At 40.8% G+C, this 23476-nt stretch overlaps 1 protein-coding gene across 6 annotated transcripts in view; it reads right to left on the bottom strand.

Annotated features, from left to right (window-relative positions):
• Positions 1-23476, bottom strand: part of MACROD2 (mono-ADP ribosylhydrolase 2) — a 966393-nt gene that overhangs the window by 477728 nt on the left and 465189 nt on the right. For all 6 annotated transcript variants that reach the window (XM_083607322.1, XM_083607325.1, XM_083607327.1 and 3 more), the window contains exon 6: positions 8816-8937. In XM_083607322.1, coding sequence (XP_083463448.1) covers positions 8816-8937 — 122 coding nt within the window. The remainder of the gene's footprint in view (positions 1-8815; positions 8938-23476) is intronic.

Below are 23476 nucleotides of genomic sequence, written 5' to 3'. Positions count from 1 at the left end.
CTCCTCCTGAGAGAACTTAGTTCCCTCCGCCTCTCTGCCCTGAGCCTCTGCAGCTCAGGAGAGGCTGGAGGGTTACTGGACCCAGGGGGAGGCTCACCTTCCCCTGACAGGGCTGGGAGAGGCGCACCTGCAGGCAATGGGTCCTCAATTACCTCCGGAGCCAGATTGGATTCAGCTGGTGTCTGCTCCTGAGGATCCAGCACAGGTGGGAGCCCTTCAGATTCAAGCCCCTGCCCCGGCTCAGCCGGCCCTGGAGGCGGGGACTCCTGTGCAGGCTGGGATTCTTCAGGTTCAGCCTCTGAATCAGATTCCCAGGCCATCACACACAACCTAAGACAGCTTCTTAAGCAGAAATCAGACAATTGGTCCATCTAGCTGAGTTGAAGCATTTAGTTGAAGCAGCTCTCCAGGTTTGAGACAAGAATCTTCTCCTTGCACCACCTGTAACATCTGGAGAAGACCTTTGGTCTGCAAAGCAAATGCTCTACCACTGAGGTACAGCTCTTTATCCCTCTTTTCCCTTTCCCTTCTTCCTTTTTTAATAAACAAACCTATCCACCTGTCCTAGTTGCGCCATCCCTATTCTTTCTTTCTTGGCCTGTTGAAGTTTAAATAAAGAGATGCTCACAAAGATGCAACTAATGTTCAGATGTTCTCTTCTCTAAAGGCAACTTGCCATGCAGTGGATGCTCTGAGATCTCTTCTCCTTGGGTGTGAAAGACAATATTCTTTTCTTATGGTTCATGAAAGCATTATTTGAAAAGATATGTCATCCTAATATATAGTGGCAGGGGATTTTTTTAAAAAAGAAATAGGTAACTAAGAAAGCACAGTACCTATTTTTTGTCAACGTGTCAAAGTATTTTAAAGGGAATATATACTTATAGTACTCAGTGGGTTTTCAAATTGAAATAAATAAGCAATAAAAGTACATTCCAGTCCTGCTGCACTTACATGCACACAGTATGATCTGCAAGTTTCTCTCTCCCTGTTATACTAGTAATATAACTCCTGCCCAGTTTCACATTTCCTGGAGGCTCCACTCATATGTTAAGACAAAGCTTTACTTGTGGGTGCTTTTCTAAACTATTTCTCTTTGGGGTATTTAAATAAAAACCACTTTTGTTTACAGTTTGCAACTTGCAAAATACGAAAGTGCACTAGATGTCCTGTGGGGAGAGTGAAGCAATTTCAAAAAGGTATTTTAATGAAGTTCAAAACACTCACTTTTGGTCCAATAGAGTTAGGAAAGTCATAGCTTAATACAGAGGTTTTCAACCTTTTTGAGTCCATGGCTCCCTTAACCAACTACATTCTTTCTGTGGCTCCCCTGTGGGGCTCAGAAGCCCAGTTATGTCACCCCTTGTGGTGTGTTCCCTCAGCCTCCTTTCCTCTCCTGCTCCTTGGGAGTCCTCTGGGCAGCTGCTGCTACCGTCCCTGGTCTCCGAGCTTCCCCCCAACACACAAAAAAGAGGTGCCTCTCAGAGGCACCATTTGCCTGCAGATCTTATAGCCAGGGCTGCTGCAATAAACAGCTTGGCAAGTCTTTGGGAGGCTGAGATGCAAGAGGGCATCAGAGGAAGAAGGGAAGGAAAGAGGAACAGAGGACAGTGTTGCCCTTGGCACCCCTGACCATCATTCAAGGCACCCCAGGGTGCCATTGCACACTGGCTGAAAACCACTGGCTTAATATATGTTCACAGCCTAGGACCCTCGTACCTATGGGACCGCCTCTCCTGGTATGCCCCACGGAGTATCTTAAGCAACACCCTAGAGGTCCTGGGCCCTAAGGAAGTTAGATTAGCCTCAACCAGAGCCAGGGCCTTTTCAACACTGGCTCCAGCTTGGTGGAATGCTCTGTCTCATGAGACCAGGGCCCTGCGGGATCTGATTTCTTTCCACAGGGCCTGTAAGACAGAGTTGTTCCACCTGGCCCTTGGCTTACAATCAGTTTGATTCCCTCCCCCTCTTTCTTTTTCCTTTCTCCTTCTGTGAAGAGGCTACATCCTAATGTTTTAATGTTGTATCTTAATCTTTTAAATTGTATTTTAATCAACTTGTTTTTATTATTGGTTGTTAGCCGCCCTGAGCCCAGTCTTGGCTGGGGAGGGCGGGATATAAATAAGATATTATTATTATTATTATTATTATTATTATTATTATTATTATTATTAAAACACCGAGGCTTGGAGTGTTGCTTATGTCTCATGCAATGTGCTTTGAAGACCCAGACAGAGAGTGGACATATGGAATGCTCAGAATGACATGTGACTAAAAGAGGTTATTTTGAAGGAAGGAGTATGATCCCATGTAAGTAGCAGCCATTTGTTCAGCATCAGCTGAACATTCACTGGCTTGTTCGACAGATTTGAGAGCTCTCTTGGCTACAATGGGAGTCTATGGCAACATAAGGCATTAGAATATAATAATACTAATGACTGACTCAATGACCTTGCTTCTTATGTAGCAGCATGAACATTTTTTTGTAATGCAGATCATGGTTTTATAGTCCAATTTGTTGCACTATTACTAATGCAAAATCCCATGCTCAAGTTATATTAGCTAGTAGATTCCATAGACATGCCAGTGTCAGGGATCTATGCCATTACAGCACCACATTTATCCTAGTGGAACCATGAAACTGGTGCAACTACATGAACCAAGAGCCAAAAATTGGATTATTAGGGTTGTGGCCCTCAGATCTCCATCTCACTCTTAGTGATGGCATAATGTTATGCCAGCAAAGAGGTGGCGTAAGTTGCTTCCAATGAACTAAATGTAAAGTCCCAAAGGACTCCCCACCACCTCCTCAACCATAACGGAGGATTGGATACCAACCAACTTGCATCACAAACAAGGGGGCTTCATAATTCTGTCTAGAGAATGTAAGAGTGCACAACTGGGAATTATGGTATAAAAGTCCTCTGTACAAACATAATAGGAAAGGCATGTTGTTACTGTCTATCTTCTTAGAACCCTCATAAATATTCCATCTCAAGACATCAAAGAAAACTCACTGTCAGGAACCTCAACTCCACTGCCAAAGTTCTAATATTATTTTCCTCATCACAATTCCCACCCACCCCAAAAACCCCAACCAAACCTGGATATTGATCTACCAGCTGCTACAGTGTCATCAGATATAAACATAATGCAGCAGCGTTAATTACAACTGTCATCACTGCTAAAACCTCACATCTTGCTGGTATCAGAAATGGGGTCCCCCCCAACAAATATTTAAGGGGAAGACTGGGAAATTAGGACTGCAATTCTGAATCAACCTAATAGCAAGTAGGTCCGATGGGGCTCACTGGGACTTCCAAATAAATGTGCTGGGGGTCGGGCTGCAAGATAAATATTTTAGAATGCAAGATCAATGAGAATATGGATAAAGATCTAACATGTCTCCATGCAAATACTCCCAAGAGCTGGTGAATATGAAGCTGAGGCAGCTCCCTTCAAAGTGAATCTCATGAAGGACGGATGGAAGTTTCCATCAAAAAAAGTCAGGTGACAGAATAAAGCCGACTTGTAGGCTTTTTAGATTAGAAACTCATTACTATGGCAACGTTCTCAGCTGAGGAACTGTATAAGAAAATATAATTTACTTGACAGTTCCATAATGTAATTCGAGACTACAAGGGAATTAAAATGTAAGAATGCAGACTCATTTGAGTGGCGAACAATTGAGGTGGCAAACGAATATACTGAAGGACCCTGTCACCATACGCCACCTCATTTTCAGCTGGCTTAATAACTGCAAAGCATCACAGAGAGATCATACAATGTTCAGTACAAATATTAAAATTTCAAGCTAGTGCTCTCATGAACATTAAGGTAGAAACTATCTGCAGGAACACAGAACACATTGCAAATTATCTTAATGTGCTCTTTACACAAACAAAAAAGGAACCCAACTTAAAACCCTATCAGTTATGCTGTCAGCAGCTATTAAGTGGCTGTAGCTATCATTCCTTCTTTGTTGATGATGGTGAAGGAAGAACATAACTATCCTGTTTTTCCTGCTCTCTGCTTAATGTCAAGATCTATTTATATGTAATGTGAGACGTGGGTAAAGTCCTTAGCCATACAAGGCATCCTTGGGAAACCTTGTGCCCTACCATCCAACCCAGCCAGCACAATGGAAATTTTAGATACAATGGCGTGTAAGAGGTAGAGTGGTTTATAAAAGAACACATTTTGACTTGCATGTGTAACTTGCATTTGACTTGAATGCATCTGACTTGCATGCATCGGGGAAAATATGTTTTTCAGGAAGGGGTCACTTGTCCTCATAGAATCATAGAGTTTGAAGGGACCACAAGGTAAAAGTCTCATGCTCTAACAACTGAGTTAGGTAGGTGCTTAAGTTTCTCTCCTTATGGTCCAGAGGAACCCAAGATGCTGAGTTACAAATCACTGCATCCAATATGGTGAAGACCAGGCTTAGATTTTTTTTTAACACCGTATATTGTACTAAAGACTGACAGTTTTTCACAGCTCAGTTATTTTCTGTGTATAAAACTTTTCTATTTTCATAACAGTCTTGACAAATGCCTGCTTTGTGGATGAAAGAGAGACAATGCTAACTTTATATTCTGTTTTCATTGTGAATTTTAGATAATCCCTTTTGTTTCATGTTCAGCCCTTGTTGTCTGCGTACTTCTCAAATTTTCAGTTTAACAATACCTCAGGCTTCAGCTGACACGTCGGCTTGAGCACCTGTCAACCACATGCAGGGGCTGAAAGGAGGAAAACAGGAAAGAAAGCCTTGATGTACTAAGAAGTTTCTCTATATTAGCACTGGTTCAGGGGACCATATGAACTTCGTCAAGTACAGCAGAAATGTAGGCTTCCGACAATGAAAGAGAGAGAGAGAGCAGATAATATCTCACTCACTCAATGAATTCTAAAACCATGCTAAATGCAATAGGCCAGTGAACATATCCATAATAGCAGTGAACATATTCATAATGTTGTCTTCTCCACTAAAGTTATTGCCTCAGTTACATGGCAGATTTCCACATAGTCCTTGGAGGTTGCTCGCAAATGAATTTGTTTTGCCAGCTGGTATTGCTTCTTCATTGAATGGATTCAGACGGGTGGCCAACTAGGCAATTTATCATTTAAAGATTCATAAACTACTGTTCTTTCCAAAGCTATCTCTCAGTTTACAAAGTAAAAAGTAAAATCTCACAAAAACTTAGGGCAATATAAACGCAGTTACAGCAAATATAAAAGAAGTCTTTTAAATCAGAGCTCTCTAATTTCCTCTTCTGGTTTATCTGGACAGGTGCACACACCCCTGAAGGTGCAAACACTGGATGCAACAGATCAAAATAATAAAGTTGCCACTTAAAGAGGATGCCATCTAATGGGCAGAAGGGGAGAAGACCTGAGGGTGAACCAATGGTATTTTGCTACCTTTGGCAAATAGTGCCAACTTATAGAAAACCAAGGCCAGCCAACATAATAAAAAAGAGGATCTCCCACATCCTGGCAGTAAAATTACAATAATAGTACATTTAGATAACTATTTGATGCCTTTTCATGACTTCCTCCAAATCAGTTGCTTCACTCAGTCTAGTTGCAAGGTTGCCATTGACCTGATCCCTGGTCCTTTAGCATGTTCTGTACACATGTCAAGGTATGTATGCACCTGTATCAATTACCCATTTTCCTCACTATTAGTGGAACATGGGAAGCTGCCTTTATACTGAGTCAAACCAGTATCTTGCCAATATTGTCTATGACCTTTCTATGTAGTGGACAGCAGGAAGCTAAAGGGAGTACCCTCTCCAGTTGTGGGTGCTGCACTTTTAAGAAGGATAATAATAATAATTATTATTTTTATTTATACCCCACCCTCCCCAGCCAAGACCAGGCTCAGGGCAGCTAACAAGCAATAATAAAAACAAGTTGAATGAATACAACTTAAAAACAAGATTAAAATACAACATTAAAATATTGAAACAATAAAATATTAAAATGCAACCTCATCACAGGAGGAGAAAGGAAAAAGAAAAAAGAAAGAGGGGGAGGGCATCAAATTGGCTCCAAGCCAAAGGCCAGGCGGAACAACTCTGTCTTACAGGCCTTGCGCAAAGAAATCAGATCCCGCAGGGCCCTGGTCTCATGAGGCAGAGCGTTCCACCAGGCCGGAGCCAGTGTTGAAAAGGCCCTGGCTCTGGTTGAAGCTAATCTGACTTCCTTAGGCCCCGGGACCACTAGGGTGTTGCTATTTATGGAACTTGAGGCTCTCCGTGGGGCCTACCGGGAGAGGCGGTCCTGTAGGTACGAGGGTCCTAGGCTGTGATGATGATGATGATGTATACAAATTGTTACAAAGATGGTCAGGGATATGTAAAACAAATGCTATGAGAAAGGTTGAAGGGACAGATCATATTTAGCCTGGAGAAGACTGAGTATAATAGCACTCTTCAGGGCTGTCACATGGAAGAGGGCAAAACCCTCCTAAAGGGTGGGAATAGATCTAATGAGAGAGAAGATTTCAGTTGAACATTAGAAGAATCTTCTTAACTGTAGGGTTAACCAACTGCACCGGGAGTGTGGGGGTGTGATGGGTTCTCCTCCACTGGAGAGGCTGAACCAACAACTGTCAGGGATGCTCTAACTTGAAATATTGAAATACTTTATTGTCACTTGTGCAACTTGTATGCAGTGAGATTACACGAGCACCCCCCACGCAGCTCTCTTAGTCTTAATTCCCCTCGTTTACTGACGCACACCCACCAAACCCGAAAGTCAGTTGTCCTGTTGTTATCTTTTCATTCAACAGCCTAACAGCCCACGGATAGAAGGCGTTCCTTACCCTGTTGTTGCAACTAATCATGCTTCTATATCTTATGCCTGAGGGCAGGAGATCAAGAAAGTGCTGGCCAGGGTGTGAATCATCCCTGAGAATTTTCCTCACTCTCCTGAGGCAACATTCTTCCGCTGTTTCATCCAGCGGATTCACGGGACAGCATCCCATCAACAGCCCATAATATCTTGCACTGTATTCACCACCCTCTGTAGGCACTTCCTACCAGATGATGTCAAACCAGAGTACCACGCCGTGATGCAGTATGAAAGGACACTTTCTATTGTTGACCGGTAGAAGGAGATCATCAAATGTTATTCCACAATACTTTGGGGAGATGGAGTCTCTGTTGGGCTTTCTTAACCACCTGGGTTGTATTTATTTTCCAAGTAAGGTCTTCACTGAAATAAACTCCTAGGAATTTAAAGGAAGAGACTCTCTCCACACAGCCCTCCCCGATGTACAGCGGGGCTAGTTCTCCTCTCTTCCTCCGAAAGTCCAACACCATCTCCTTTCTCTTGCTGATATTAAGGTGCAAGTTGTTCCCTAGGCACCATGTAGATATTTTTTGGACCTCCCCTCTATACGCTGATTCGTCTCCACCTGTTATTAAACCCATTATGGTGGTGTCATCTGCAAACTTAATAATTGCAGTAGATAACTCTGGATTTTCTGAATCAAGCAGGGGACTGAGCTAGACCACATTCAGACCATGCATGTAAAGCACTACCATATCACTTTAAGTATTCGTGGCTTCCCCTGAAGAATTCTGGGAGCTGTAGTTTGTTAAGAATTCTGGGAGTTGTTAGGAAGCCTCTAGTGCCCTTCACAAAGCTACAATTTTCAGAGTGCCCCGTGAAGAGGCATTGATTGTTAAACCACTCTGGAAACTGAAGAAGTCAGTGTAGAAAAGCTTGGATATCCACTGCAACATGGTGATGATAGAGAATGGTGTGGGCTTTTATGTTTGGTGTTTTTGCAGAAACCAAGTCTGCTCATTAACACTGAGAAAGTGCTGGGTCACATGGATGCTTACAAGAGAAATATCCTGAAAATGTGTGCATCATTGTAGGTTACCAAATTCAGAATCTGTGCAACAGGTGAACATTGTGTCACTATCCAAGAATAACCTGCTTGTCAAAAACATTCACCAGAAGCTGGTGATGGGCTGCTGTTAGCATCCACATAAAAAAATAATATTACAGCTAGTGCCCTCAACATAAAAAAATATATACAGAAAAAGTTTGTTGATTAGAATAATTACATATAATCCTCTTATCTGGAATCATGTGTGAACAAACAGTGCAATCCAATATATGTTTGCTCAGATGTAAGCCCTATTGAATTAGTAGGATTTACTCCCTCTCAAGTATACCGAATTGTAGCCTTAGACAGTGTAGTAAGAGGAATGGTTTTATATAAAACACTGGTTTTGAGTCTGAGGAAACAATTGTCATTAATAATTAAATCCAGTGGTCGGAGTTGATTCTCTGACTGTGTGTAGTTGTTTTATCTTTGTTTTAAATAAAATTTTATATTTAAGGAAAGAAAGACTCTTAAAAGACATATTATGTTAGTGTCCATCACAATAGCTTGTGGTAGTTAATAAAAACAACAACAATGGGATAATGTAGTGACTTACACGAAAACAGGGATAGTACCAAACAGAACGAGCTAGTAGGGCAAGTAGGGATGCTTCGCACATTAATAGAAATGAACATGCTTGAGTAGGATTTTTAAATAAAGAGTTAATGAACCCAAAATTTCAGCAGCATATATGTTTAGGTCTGGATTTTTAGCAGCGCAGTGTGTTGAATGTCATGGCCTTTCAAAGGCTCTTATTTATTTTACATGCAATATTCTTCCATTAATTCCTACAATGCCACAATGCAACATATAGCAAATATTGACTGTTTTCAAGATTTGTGGAAGGCTGTCAATGCATCATTCCCGAAGACAAACAACAAATGATAAATATTGCAAAGTACTTACAATGGATCTGATGAGGTTCTCTTTGGCCAATTTCAGGGAGGACTTATAGCAATTTGCCAAGTCTTCCTTATGGCTATCACTAATATGTCCTCTTGCTATAGGGCCCACAGTATGAATGACATCTGCAAGAATAATTAAAAAATCAAGTTAATGTTATCAGATCTTCAATAGGATCATACAAAATGTTAAAAGATGATCTTCTAAATCTATAGGGCTAAGGCAGAAGACACTGATACAGCATAGAAAACAAATAAATGATAGCTATAAAGGCAACATTTAATTCAGGACATTGAAGTTAAAAAGAACTCAGGAACAATGCAAGAATGAGGCTGTCCTTTTTATGTCCCCAAATTAGCAGACAGTATTTGCTGAAACATTTAAGCTATGACATAATAATCAACTTTCTCTTTCATTATTTTGCTCATTTATCTGGACCTTCTTTGTACTGACTGGCTTTTATTATAATAATAATTTATTATTTGTACCCCGCCCATCTGGCTGGGTTTCCCCAGCCACTCTGGGCAGCTTCCACAGAGACCAAAAATACACTAAAATGTCACACATTAAAAAATTCCCTTTTACGTGTGCAAATCCTGATATTCTTCTCTGCTTCCCTAACTTTCCTGTGCCCATGTTACTGTGGTGGCATGGCTGACACCTGTAAAATGCTTTCCCCCTCCCCTGCCTGAACATAGCTCCACATTACCTCAGTAAAGTTCAGACTGTTAGATACGTGTGATTTGCCCTAATCACATTGATGCTTCCCTGTCTCCCATCAGAACATGCATGCCAGAGGTGAAATTGGTAATTAAGATTTCACACAATGCAGTTTATCTATCAGCAAACCAATGTGGAGCCAGGCCAAGGTTATACAAGGAAGAATGTTTTGTGCCTGCTATGGTGCCAAAGGAATATTTCTATTGGGTCTGACTCTGGTGACCTAGAACATACCTACAAAAGCAAATATGTTTTCCAGCCACAGCCTCTCTCATCTTCAATTCCATTATCATTAACCATATTTTCAGTGGGTACTTCCTCTCCCTCTCTTGTTCTATAAGTGTGTACCAGCAGTCATAATTATAGATGATATTTCACCCTTAAAAAAATACCCAACAACTTTCAATCTTTACAACATGGCTGCCACCAAAACTTACTGCCTAGCATTATAGAGTATTCCCAGGCTCTCCCAAGCCTGCCAGACTGAAACCACATTTAAATTCTTCAATTTTCTTTGTAGCTCAACAAATGTTAAGATTCAATTGACTGCCAATGGGCAACTCCCACTAGGGAATGCTTGGCACAAACCAGATTTACACAGCTAAACTTTCTGACTGCTGTAAAAATCACACTGAGAAGCACAAATTATGAGAAATATCAACCTTTCCTTTTTAATCATAGTTATTTCCTCTAGTTATAGGAACGAAACTGCATTATTTGGTTTCATTATTACATCTACACTACTTAACAGCAAAGCCTGTTAAAATTGTTCCCAAAAACTGAAATCTGAAGTTGACACTTAACACTTGGCAGGTGACAAGAAGGATGACAACTAGTGATCAAAACAGGGACATTGGCTTTACCCTTCAGCTAGGCTAAGCATTATATTCCATGTGCATTTTATGCAGCACAATAATAAACTCAGAACAGTTGCCGGTGGAATAAACATGGAAATGCACAGGGAGAAATATCTGTTTCCACATTTCATTCTTGAAACCCTTTCATTACAGCTGTTTACAGTATTTGACCATAACAGCTTGCTCTGTGAACTGTGTAAAACCAAATTTCTATGCATGTGAAATGTTGTTGTTTTTTATGGTTACAGCACCCCCCCCATAATGCCTAACACAGAGAAGCTTCATTTTATTAATTCTGCTAAATGCTTGAATATTCCATATAAGTAGGCTACAGCAGTAGGGTCTTCTCATCAGCATTAAGTACTCAGCACCACAACGTGCTACAACAGACAAGCTTGGCATTTTATTGGTGCACTAGACCAGCAAAAGTAATACATCATTCATAATTAACAGTGTCCAAACACTCCATTAATATGCACACATTACATGGTGGCTTCAGAGCTGCAAACAAGGCTACTAATTACTAAACAGTTGCACTGATGTAACAGACTGCAGCAACGGGAAGTGTGCTGGTTCAGGTTGCTGCATTTGTCCTTGAATCGGTACAACTGTTTTATTGTTTTTCCAATCAGAATCAGGCCAGCAGCCTTTGACAGTGAGTGTGCCATCAATATGGGCCATGCATTGGAGAGCGATTCCTCTAGTAATACAGCTGTTTCTAACATACATCAAGGTTCATATTCTAAGCTAAGCTAAAAAAAACATTTTTTTTTTTTAAATTCTGATATGCCAAACACCAGAAAGAAATTTGGAGAGTGTAGGCATGTGATCATCACATAACCTTAATCTCCACTGTAATAATGAGTTTTGCAATTAGAGACAAGTGTTGAGCTGTAATGGGACAGAAAATATGCCCTTATAGACTGCCCAAAATCCAAACAGCAAGAATGTCTTAAGAGCCTATAGTTTGCAGTGTGAGGGAGACTAGTGTAACCTTCAGAAAACAGAGGCCATTCATCCACATATCAAAAAAACAGAAGGAAATTAGCAAGTTGGGACAGAGCTGAGATACATACACTGAACAATAGGCTAGGGCCACATTTGTTGCGTGTCGAGGTCCCCCCAGCCACCCCTAAACAATTCACAATTCACACATATTTTTAATTTAAGGTTTTTGGCATAATTTTGGCCACAACTTTATTAAAATACATAAATGTGAGTGGTTCCTTAGGCATTGGTTCCGACTATCTGTCCCCCGCCGCAGGACAGAACTGACTTCCGGATTCCAGCGAAAGCCAGTAAGGGAAAACAATATTGGGGAGAACATGGAGCCGGGCACCAGACCCTCACCCCCCCCCGCATGCTCCCGGGGGCTTGCACGGCCCTAAGCCCCATTCAGGGGTATGGACGAAAGCATGGTAAGCCCCTGGATTCCTTTAACGGAATTCCCTTGCAGCAGTAGCATTGGAGGGGCAGGCACCGCCAATCCTTACCCCTCCACCAACCAATTTTTTAACCGATGCCTAACCACAACCTTACAAGTTGTGACGATTTGCTATTCAGTAGGCAAAAACCAAATGGCACCAGCCAATCAGCCAATTGGACAAAATTCCTACCAGGCCCCTGCCCCAAAAGCAGGCGACTCCATGACAGGCATAACAAGGTCAACCAAGAGCCCTAAATTAGGGAGGGTGATCCGATGCATGCAGCAAAAGAGCCCAGTCAGTGCTGCGTGACTTAATTTTATAACCTTTGGTCTAACCCCCTAAATGGCAACACCAAAATTCGCCCAGCAACCCAACCACCCAATCACTGCAGATGGTCATCCAAACTAACCTGCCCAGAAACAGAGGGGTGGTCTGTCAGACCCCACCACAACACATGCTCTCTATGAATGAGAACACGCTTTTCAGAAACAGCAGTCACCTAGGATGTACTGCAAGGCAAACATGGACTAGAAAGATATGGGGCTGTCCTTCCCCAGGCTCCCATTGAATTATAAAGGAAAAGGCTGCATCAAACATCTCTTTTAAAGCCAAATTTTAAAACCCTGAAAAGTTTAAGTACTTTCTACAGAACACTGACACAAAGTCAGAGAATTGTAAAATGCCCACAAAGAGTTACGCAATTAGCAAGGGAAGAGAAAATGTTCTAACGTACATGTGAAACAAGCAAATTGTCGCTAAAGGTTAATAAATATAGCATTGAAAGTGGAGAGGAAGGGAGAAAGAGAACAAGTGAAAGAAGGGGAAAGGAAAACAGTTCAGGCAGCTGCATTAGTTTTACTTTCATCTAAGGCATCCAATAATGCTCTTGGCAAGTGACTAAAACACAGGTGAAAATTAGGCAACGAGAACAAATTAGGCAAAATTGCAAACACCAGTGAAGAAAGAAAAAAGAACTGTGAATAGAAAATAACAAAATGCTAGATAATAGTGTCTGTATGAAAAGTGTTTTAAGAATACATTCTTTTAAAAATGGGATAAGAGTAACATATATGTGGCATAAAAGCGTTTCTCAGGGTGGTACATGAATATGTTCATTAGAAACCATATTGGAGAGGTGAAAATATATCTTAAAAATGCACAGTGTTGGCTCTGCAAGACAGTCCTTTTTTCTCAAAGCGTACCTTGCTCCCAAGTGCCCATCCAGGCAGAATTAAGGAAAACACGTCATTAATATGTATTGTGTATTAGAAATAATATTAAGTAAATACATTTTTAATTCAATCCTTCTGCCAAAGAGCACAAGACACGGACCACACCGTAGACAACACTTGAGTGTGACTGATCCAAGGCCACCTTCTAAGTTTTGTGTTTGAAGTAGAGATTTGAACCCAAGACTGCCAGATCTAAATCCAACACTACTACTTCACTGCAATGGTTATTTGTGGCTACCAGTGGAAAATCTAGCAGTGGGATATTATGGTCCAGAGAAATTCGATCTTTGTAGCAAGGAACAAAGAAGGCAGTAGTGTATGTTTCACCATTTGCTGTGGAAAGTTGTTGCCAGAGAAACAGATAAAGCAAGAACTGCTGACTCCCCTAAGTAAAGGAATTTGTAAATTACAAAGACCTCATTGCCAGACTAAATAGGAAAGGCAGCTACAACATAATTATTCATACACAAAAGGAATACACAGGCACACACAAGGAAACACTACAGTTCCCTCTCCCCTTTAAAGTCACGGTGCAACATAAAACAGTAAAAGTGCAGTGATCTTGATTTGGAGAGAAGAGCATAATTAATGGGAAGAACAATCCCAGAACACAGCAGCGGGCTCAGACGTTCATCAAGCATGGCACGTATTTGTTGTTTGTATTCATGTCCCCTGCTGTCTGCATGCTGCCATTTGTGATAACCTGTGAGGATCACAATGCCAGCAAGGAATGTAAACAAGTATTGAAACACTCTCTATACTAATGAGGGAGAAGACATCCTCAAAGCTAGGAAAAATGTATTGCCTAGCAAGCCCTATGAAATGAATAGTGAGCTGATTCTCTGCAGTATGAGTTCTTGTGGACCCACTCACAGTGGGATTAAAAAATTGGCCACAACTTTATTGATTCCAGTTGTAGGTTGGATCTGGCTTAGGCACTGGATGTAAATCCCTCACAGCCCCTTGGTGCAGGGCTGTCGCACGACATGGTCAAGCCCAAAGTTAATGGGTCCTCCGCAAGCCACAGCTTTACATAGATGACCCTCCCAAGTCATTGAAGGAAGCTCTATGGCCCATTTGCCACACCTCTTCACCTTCTGCATGGTGTTAGATTAGAAGGATTCCACCCAATGCCTTATCCCCCAATGTTGTGACTATTGCTATGGGGAAGGGAAAACCTCCAGACAAGGCCAATCTGTCTGGAGGAAAATGCTTTCTGGCTCCGAAAATGGCAACCATGATTGAACCACAGCAAAGACAATGATTGCAGTGCCCTAGAAGGAAAGGTTAGCATATACATACCAGATTGGCCAGGATTAAAATAAACACACACACCCAATTACCCGGTAAGCAGCCATTATGTTGCCCAAACAGAACCATCCACATAAAACAAGGAGGAATCAGCAGAATTGGAGAAACTACAAAATTGACAGAAGTATGGAGGGGAGGCACTAATGGGAAGGTTCGAAAACAGCCTGGTGAGGACTAAACATGTTCAACCGTCATAGAAAGCTAGCTGATTCTTGGAAAGAGGGCATGGGAAACTGGGAGATGCAACTGTCTTGAGAATTAGTGCAGCTGAACAGGAACAGACTACACTGTAACTCTATGTTGTAGAAGAAGAAGAGGAGTTTGGATTTGATATCCTGCTTTTTCACAACCCGAAGGAGTCTCAAAACGGCTAACATTCTCCTTTCCCCTCCTCCCCCACAACGAACACTCTGTGAGGTGAGTGAGGCTGAGAGACTTCAGAGAAGTGTGACTAGCCCAAGGTCACCCAGCAGTTGCGTGTGGAGGAGCGGAGACACGAACCCGGTTCACCAGATTACAAATCTACCGCTCCTAACCAGTACACCACACTGGCTCTCAGTGTTGTGTTGACTCCAGTTGTTCACCTTATTTGAGAAATGTATTTCCAGCAAATCTGAACAAATACTGCATTCATAACAGCTGAAACCACACCCCATAGGACCAAATGCTCCAGTTCCATTGTGCCAATATTTGAAGATTTATCCCAGTACTGCCCACAGTCTGCAAGCTTAGAAAGAAAACAAGACAACAATATTGATGGCCCTAACTTTGTCAAAGAGCTGTAGTTCTGAAATTTCAAGGTTTAATAAATGTCTACTGTGAAAGAGGGGAGGTGTCCGCAAGCAGGCTGAGAAAAGAATCAAAACCATACTGCTCATGGGGATGTAACTCACCTTTACTTTTACCAACAAATTTGTTGACAACAAGGAAGAACTACCATCAACATGAAGGAATAAAGAGTCATTCAGACAATCTCCTTCATGATAAGAGGAAATCATATCTGAGAGAGAAGCAGAACAACAGAAGTTGTGAGATGTGGGCACCAGCTTTAAAGCTCAATCTTATATTCCATTGCCTGGTGGTAGTTCACAAACTAGCACAGGTTTGTTTGTTTTTTTGTTTTTAAAAAGTTATTGAAATAAGCACATATAAAATACACTTAAAATGTTGAGTGTAAACAAATAAGAATAAATATAAACGTAGAAAAATAAACCACAGATACAGAGGGAAAGGAAAAACCAGAAAACACCTGAAAAGGCAATGTCACACTCAATTATCACATATGAGAAGAAAAAGGTGAGTCAATTCACTTCTCAATTAACCCTCTCCACATAGTTGCCTGTAGGGCAGAATGGGTCATCAAGCAATACAGAGAAAGGTCAGAGGTAAAGTATTTTAAACATGTAATACAAATATAAAAAAATAAGAATGGCTATGAATATAATATTGCTGCATTTTCATACAAATGATAAGATGCAGACAGCTTAGTTCTCAGTAAATCTGAACTGTTACCTTGAATGAATACAGCGGTCATTTGTTAGATAGAAATGACCGCTGTTAGATAAAATGGTGGCAGCCATTTTAGGTGCATCCAGTTGCCGTGCAACCGCTCAATGTGCGAGTCCCTGAGGACCCAGAAGGTGGTGAAACGGGGTGCAGAACAGGGGCAGGGTAAAAAAGGGGCAGAACTTGCTTATACATGCTCCAACATGCACTGGGGTCAGGAACAGAACCCGTGCATGAAATGGCCGTCGTCTGTACAAGAAAGCATTAGTTGCTTGTGGTTAGACCTCTCAGCTAAGGTCAGGCTTTGTTAGGCTGACTGAACTTTCCGTTGGCTCATATTTAGGCTATTGACCTAACAGTGTTACAGGCCCTGACTGAAATTCTTGTCTAGAAGGATGTCCCTTCTTTCTAGACTACGACAGTGATAAGCACTTGGCGGCCCAACTTTGCTAAGAGAGTGCCAACATGGCTGGCGCACAGAAGCATCGTCTGAGGGTGTTATTTTGCAGCCACTCTATGGCACAGCTGCGCCACATGCAGGAATTAAAACTTATTAAAACCGTGTTTATGTAAGACATCTTACTTGGCTACGAGTGATCGGCAAAGAAGAAGCAGATAAGCATCTGCCTGAATATAGGAACAGCAAGGAAGAGTTTGGTCACATGTGGCATAAAGAGACATTGGAAGAGGGGTGTGGGGACAAAAAACTGATATTAATACTCACATATGATTACATCCAAGAGAAATAAATGTGGGTCCTTTTGTTTCATTTGTTGCTTTCTGTGAAACCGAACAGCCTTAAAAACCCAACTGCTGCAAGATTTAAAACTGGCTTGCAGGCCAAAATGAGTGGCTATACAGGAAAATGTTTATATCTTACTTCATTTTGACTGTGCATAAATGAGGCACACATGGTCTCAGCCATATTGGGAGTATGACATATATTTAAAACATTCATGTCACAGCTCAGACAACAGTGGAAATTAATGCAATTTGCAGATTTAATCAACTTTTCGGAAGCAGTCCCCTGAGGGCCTGTGAAAAATGAAACTGTCTATAGTATTCTGCCTCATCAATTACATCATAAGAGTTGTTGTTGTTTAAGGCAAATTAGAATTGTTGCATTTGGCTTTTTCATTATTTACATCAGTCAATAAATCTTTGGGAGCAAATTCTGAAAAATGTTTACAGAGGGTAATGATTCCTACCAAAGGGGAAGAATAGGCTGCAGACAAGGGAATGGCAGCAATGGAAGAAAAAATGACTTTCGTTTACATAAGTATAAATTGAAAAGTGTACGTCTGACACAAAATGAATGTGGAGGGCACTGGTGCAATTTACAAATATTCTGTTTTTCACTTTCCCAAGTATTCAGGAAAAGTATTAGCATTAATGAATTTTCAAACAAACAGAAAAAGTACAAACAACTTTCACTCATTTGGTGCTTTTTAGAAGTGAGTGCACTGCATTAAAATGGTTAACGAACTAACACACCAAGCTGAGAATCAATTACGTGTTCCTTTCATTCACCCCATTTGTGTATTCATAGCCATAATTGGTCCATCTAGCAAACTGCATAATGAAGCTGTACCCTGTCAATCATGGCATGAATGGTATGAATTTTAAGGAAGGCGCTATTGCACTATGTTGATGTGAATAACAAAAAAATAAAATGACAAGAGAGATTGCTAAGGGCTATGTTTATAAATCTTATCAGTCAATTCATGCAATAAGGCACACCCATATTAACTTAAAGAAAGGGTAACAGGGAGTTAAATTGAATTACCTTTTGATATTTTTACATATTAAATGTTACTATGCTGGCTATACGTAGGAACTGCTTTGGTATACAGAATGCTAATTTCCCTAATATTCTGCTTCCAAAACACTCATTGTTGCACATAAACCATGCATTTTTAGTGCACTGCAGACATTTGTTAAATTAAGTTCAGCTGCATATACTACTCCCTGACACCCGTATCTAATTTATTTTCTGGTTTTTAAAAAGAAATAAAATTGATTAATTTTCTGTTTTCCATTGCCATCAGAGTGATGATTTCTGTTTATAAGGTGAAATGACCTTGAGTTCGCAAGATTTACAGAATGGAAGTTGGGCTTTTGTGCTGTAAAATATTGCCTTAAAATTAAGATGCAATCATTTTTCTGAATACCAAGTATCATTTAGTGATACACTGAAACATACAGTTGATTCGCTTGTCATCACTAAACTAAAAATATGTACATTTCAGCTGATACAGAGAAACTGAGTTGAATTAATGTGTGGAGCATTGCTTAATCTCAACTCTTTCACAGACAACCTGGTCTTTAAACTACATAAAAGTGTTACAAAAATACTCCAAGAAACCCGAAGGATTCTAAGATATGTGAAGGACCTCAGATGCTTCTGAAGAACATAGTTCCAAGGTTCTTTTGCCTCATTCAATAGTGTAAATTTCTGTTATAGGAACGGGAAAGAGAAATATCCATCCACTTTTTTCTTCAGTGCCTATGACTTGCCTCACATATGAATTCTACTAAATCCCACCTTTGTTCTATAAGCCCTGGGATAGGCCTTCCAACCCCAATCAGCCACAAACAACAGGGCTATCAGAGATAATGGGTGTTGTGATACAACATCTGGAGAACAGGTTCCCCAAACCCTTTGCATTGCCCATACAATACTCCCTTCCACCCCACCAAACTAGCCCAAGAGAGAGTAGTTGCAATACAGTGCATTAGTCAATCAACTGATAACTGCCTCCCTTTATTCAAATATTATTATATATTTAAAAGTGCAGCCTCTCTTTCTTCTAAATATCTGTTTCCAGAAAACTTCTCACACACTGAAATGACCGTGTTGCTTGTAAGTCGTCACTCGCTTCTTCTACTTTATGCATTTTTAAGCTCCACTGAAAAAGCCGGAGAGCAGTAAGAAAGTGATGTGGTAGTCCTTTATACTTACGAAAAATCCCACGGGAAAATAAATGAATTCTATATTTAGTAGTTAATTTCTCAAAGGCAGGGATTTATCAGAACCTGTAAGGCACTGGAGAAATGAACCCTTCTTCAGAAGTCCAACCATTATTTTAGGCTATTATCAGCAACTATCGTAATCTATCATTTATACAGCAATTTTAATGCCACACTATTCTGTATAATCAGAACCTCATTTATCCCTACAACAGCCCTCTGAGACAAGTCTAAGTCCCTATAATTCCCATTTTAACTGCAGTAGCTAATGCATAGTCACCCAACAGGTTTATAGCTGAGCTGGGATTTCAATCCAAGATCTGTCCAAATAATTCCCTTCATCCACTGAACCATGTAGGAACTGAAGTGCCACTAAATTCTAGGGCACTCTTCTTCAACCTTAGATTCCCAGATGTTGTTGGACTACAACTCTCATCATCCAGTTCAAACAAAGCCTGCTGGAGATGAAGGTAATTAAATGACAATTGGAGACCCAAGGCTGAAAAGCACTAGGGTAATACATACTATGTGAAAATTTCTTTCCCATGTAATTTTGAACTGACCTGCTCTTAGGAGTGTACATTGTGTAGTCAGTGAAGCCACATTTTCACTGCACCCCATTATCACGTATCAGCAGTTCAGTCAGTCTGTTGCTGTAATGCAGTCTTCTCCAACTGGTCCCCAAAAGCCCCAGCCAGCATGGTCTATGGTCAGAGATAATGAGAGTTGTAGTCCAACAACATCTGGAGAGCACCAGGTTGGAGAATGCTGCTGCAGGGAAACCTCAAGTGCCCATCCGTCCTCTCTACCATGCAAGCTACAAGCTTCCTATGATGAAACCCATACACACAATGGCCTAAATAAAGCTATTCTTTTACATTAAAAAGGTGGGAAGATCATGAGGCCCTCATGTGTACAGGAGATCCTGAGACTCACATACTTCTTCAAGAGCATGGTGGGTAAGGAAGAAAGCAAGATTCACTCACTCTTGACCATATGAAAGGCTTATCTGATTGGTAAAACTGAATTATCTAATCTCCAGTGTTTCAGAGTTTGGGAATGTGGGCTGGGATTCCCTCCCCTTGCTTTCCTAGTTTGATCTTACCATGGTTTGTTGTGACATTTAATTCAGACAAACTATGGTTAGGGCTAACCAGAGATTGTTTCCAAACCATGATTAGTGAACTGACTTCAAATCATGTTTTGTAATCCTGGTTTAAAAGCAAATCTTAGTTAACCCCAATCATAATTTATCATATCCACCCGCCCAGCAAACTCTGGTTCAACAAAATCAGGAACGGGAGGATGGAATCCGTACATGAGGGGGAGGCAATAGCACATGAACCTGCAGCACGATACTAATCTTAAAGGCATGGTTTGGAGATTAGCAAACCTGCCACAATGTCAGAATTTAATCTTTGTATCTAAACCTGGGATTTATCAGGTAAGGCCTTCCATTTTTTGAAAGAAAAATATTGACACATAGTGACTTTGCCTGTGATTCTGTTGAAGTAAATATTTATTGTGAATGAATAACTATTTGTGACATAGTCCCAACAGTTCAGTAGGTCTTGTAAACCCTCTATAAATGGTTTTGCTTGGGGTGGCAGAGTAGGGGACCACAGTGGGAAGGAAAGAGACTGGAAAAGATTGGTTGTATGAGCAGCATTCCATGCATGAAGCCATTGGTTTCAACTCTGTATTACCATGGGTGATGCCAATATATGTCGAAACAAAATAAAAAAAACTCATTCCAGTAGCACCTTAAAGACCAACTAAGTTTGTTATTGGTATAAGCTTTCGTGTGCATGCACACTTCTTCACACAAAAGCTCATACCAATAACAAACTTAGTTGGTCTTTAAGGTGCTACTGGAATGAGTTTTTTTATTTTGTTTCTACTACGGCAGACCGACACGGCTCCCTACCTGTAACTGCCAGTATATGTATCTGTCAGGGACAAGGTAGATGGGGAAGAATGGTGGAGATTGCCGCCCCAGGCATTGCCTAGAGAGGAGGAAGGGGCAGATGGCATAGACCTCTAGGAGTGGTTTGGCACAGGGCATACCTCAGAGGGAGATGAGGGCAAAAGTTGGGAAATAATGGGAGAGGAGGAGCAGGAAGTGGATAGCATTCAGCAGGCAGAGCCTGAGCAGCAGTTGAATGAGATGCTGTCGCTGTACCTTCCGCCCAAACTGAGAATAGCAGAGAAGAGAGCTCAGAAGCAATGGTAAAATAACAGCCACCATTGGAGGCAGCAGGAGGAGTCAGTTGGATATGGAAGTAACGGAGAAAGGAGGTGGAGCTTCACTCAGGGCAATGTTAGGCATTATGGTGCACCTTGAATTTGTCTCCGCAAATTGTATTAATAAACAGAACTGAAAAAGCTTGCTGTTTCTCTATCTTACTGCTTTCCTGGGAATCGGCTGCAGTTGCCAACAGCACCCTGACAGTATCTGAGACCAACAATGCATCAGATGGTGATTCGTAGTGTCTTGTTTTCCTTCTACCCCTGCACTCATACTGTGTTAAGGCTTGATATGCAAGATCATTATACATGTTCAATGTACTTTTTCTGCTTTACAAGCAATAATGTTCTGGTTTTCAAAACTAGTCTTAGACCTTTATCTTGTATGAGTTGGTGAGCAGCAACAGATTTCTTTCATATATTTTTTTTTCCCCTGAGCAAACATATTATCTTGTTGATTAATGGGAATAGTCTGGACTGTCATTTACAAGAAGTATCACAGATGCAAATTCAAGCATAGACATACCAAATTGTCCATGAAGCCAAGCTTTTAAATTAGTTTCAGGAAAAGGGCACTGTATAATAAACCTTTATTTTCAATAACATTAGGCAAAGGCTGAACATTACAATAGGCCAGGTAGCATGTCAGCACTGATATACTACAACACTTCTTTATGAGCAAATTACAATTCAGAGAGCTAATAATAAAAAGAAGTGATGCTGAGATGATGAATTGATGCTATGCAATTAGACCTATTAGAATTCACAAGAGTCGACAGGCAATAATCAAACCACTTTCATGCTGCCCATTGCAATTATCTTTGCACTTAAGAATCAACAAAGCACATAATGACTTGCACTCGATTAAGAAATTCATGAGAAATGGAATTTTAATTAGTGTGTGGAAAATTTGGGCCATTTATTACTTTAAAGGACAACAGATTGTGAAAACTATGAGTAGTTGTCAAGGCTCAAGAATTAAAGAAAGTTCAAGAGGAATGCAGTGATATTCCTGACAGAAGGGGGGGATTACTAATGAATCCTGACAAAATAACTGCTCATGGCATGCCCATAATGATATGTGCATCTTGATAAAATGAATGTTTGTTTAACTTAAAAGCACATCATATTTTTTTAAAAAATACCCACTTGAAGGTTCACTTTATGAAATGAAAATAAAGTTGGCCAACTGAGAAAACAGCGGCCAACTACTGTATTATTGATATTTATGTTGATTGGGATAAAGTGCTTTAAAATCTATCACTTAAAAAACATTATTACCCATGTATTCTAGAAGTCCATGGAGCACCAGTGATTCACAAGCTTCATTCACAGCATGTCCATATTAAAAATTCATATTGATTTTTAACTGTATTTTTATCACTATTTATTTTTAATAATAATAATAATAATAAAATTTATTTATATCCCACCCATCTGGCTGGGTTTCCCCAGCCACTCTGGGCAGCTTCCAACAAAACACTAAAATACAATAACCTATTAAACATTAAAAGCTTCCCTAAACAGGGCTGCCTTCAGGTGTCTTCTAAAAGTTTGGTAGTTATTTTTCTCTTTGACATCTGGAGGGAGGGCGTTCCACAGGGCGGGCGCCACTACTGAGAAGGCCCTCTGCCTCTTTCCCTATAACTTGGCTTCTCACAGTGAGGGAACCGCCAGAAGGCCCTCGGCGCTGGACCTCAGTGTCCAGGCAGAACGATGGAGGTGGAGACGCTCCTTCAGATATACTGGGCTGAGGCCGTTTAGGGCTTTAAAGGTCAGCACCAACACTTTGAATTGTGCCCGGAAACGTACTGGGAACCAGTGTAGGTCTTTCAAGACTGGTGTTATATGGTCTCGGCGACCGCTCCCAGTCACCAGTCTAGCTGCCGCATTCTGGATTAGTTGTAGTTTCCGGGTCACCTTCAAAGGTAGCCCCACATAGAGTGCATTGCAGTAGTCCATTTTTGCATTACATTCTATTGTATTACAGTTCAAATTCTATGGAATGTGAATTATAATACCAAAAAAAAAAAAAAATGGGTATAGGAAAGTGTTCCACCAAGACCAGCAGTAATTTTCAAGTAATCCTTGGATGGGGGGCGGATTTTGGGAACCACTACTCTAGAATCATTAACATGTTGAGCATGCTCTGGTTCCAAAACAAATTGTTTTTGTCTCCATGACCAAATTTTCTATAAGTAACCATGTAAATCATCCATGGAGAAAATATAATGGGATGCTTTTCTGTTAGTGTAAGGAGAGACACTTTCCACCATGCCATCCCCTTCCATCAGCAGCCTCCCATCGAGACATCATACTGATTTTTCTGCTCCACTTTGTGGCACTGTTTATTTTGATAGCCCTTTTTTTTTCACTATCCACCAGCCGTTTAGT

Source organism: Podarcis filfolensis (assembly GCF_964270895.1).
Source record: "Podarcis filfolensis genome assembly, chromosome: 3".
NCBI classification, from domain to species: domain Eukaryota; kingdom Metazoa; phylum Chordata; class Lepidosauria; order Squamata; family Lacertidae; genus Podarcis; species Podarcis filfolensis.
Note: the sequence above shows the minus strand (reverse complement) of the source record. Positions and strands in the feature narration are given on the sequence as shown.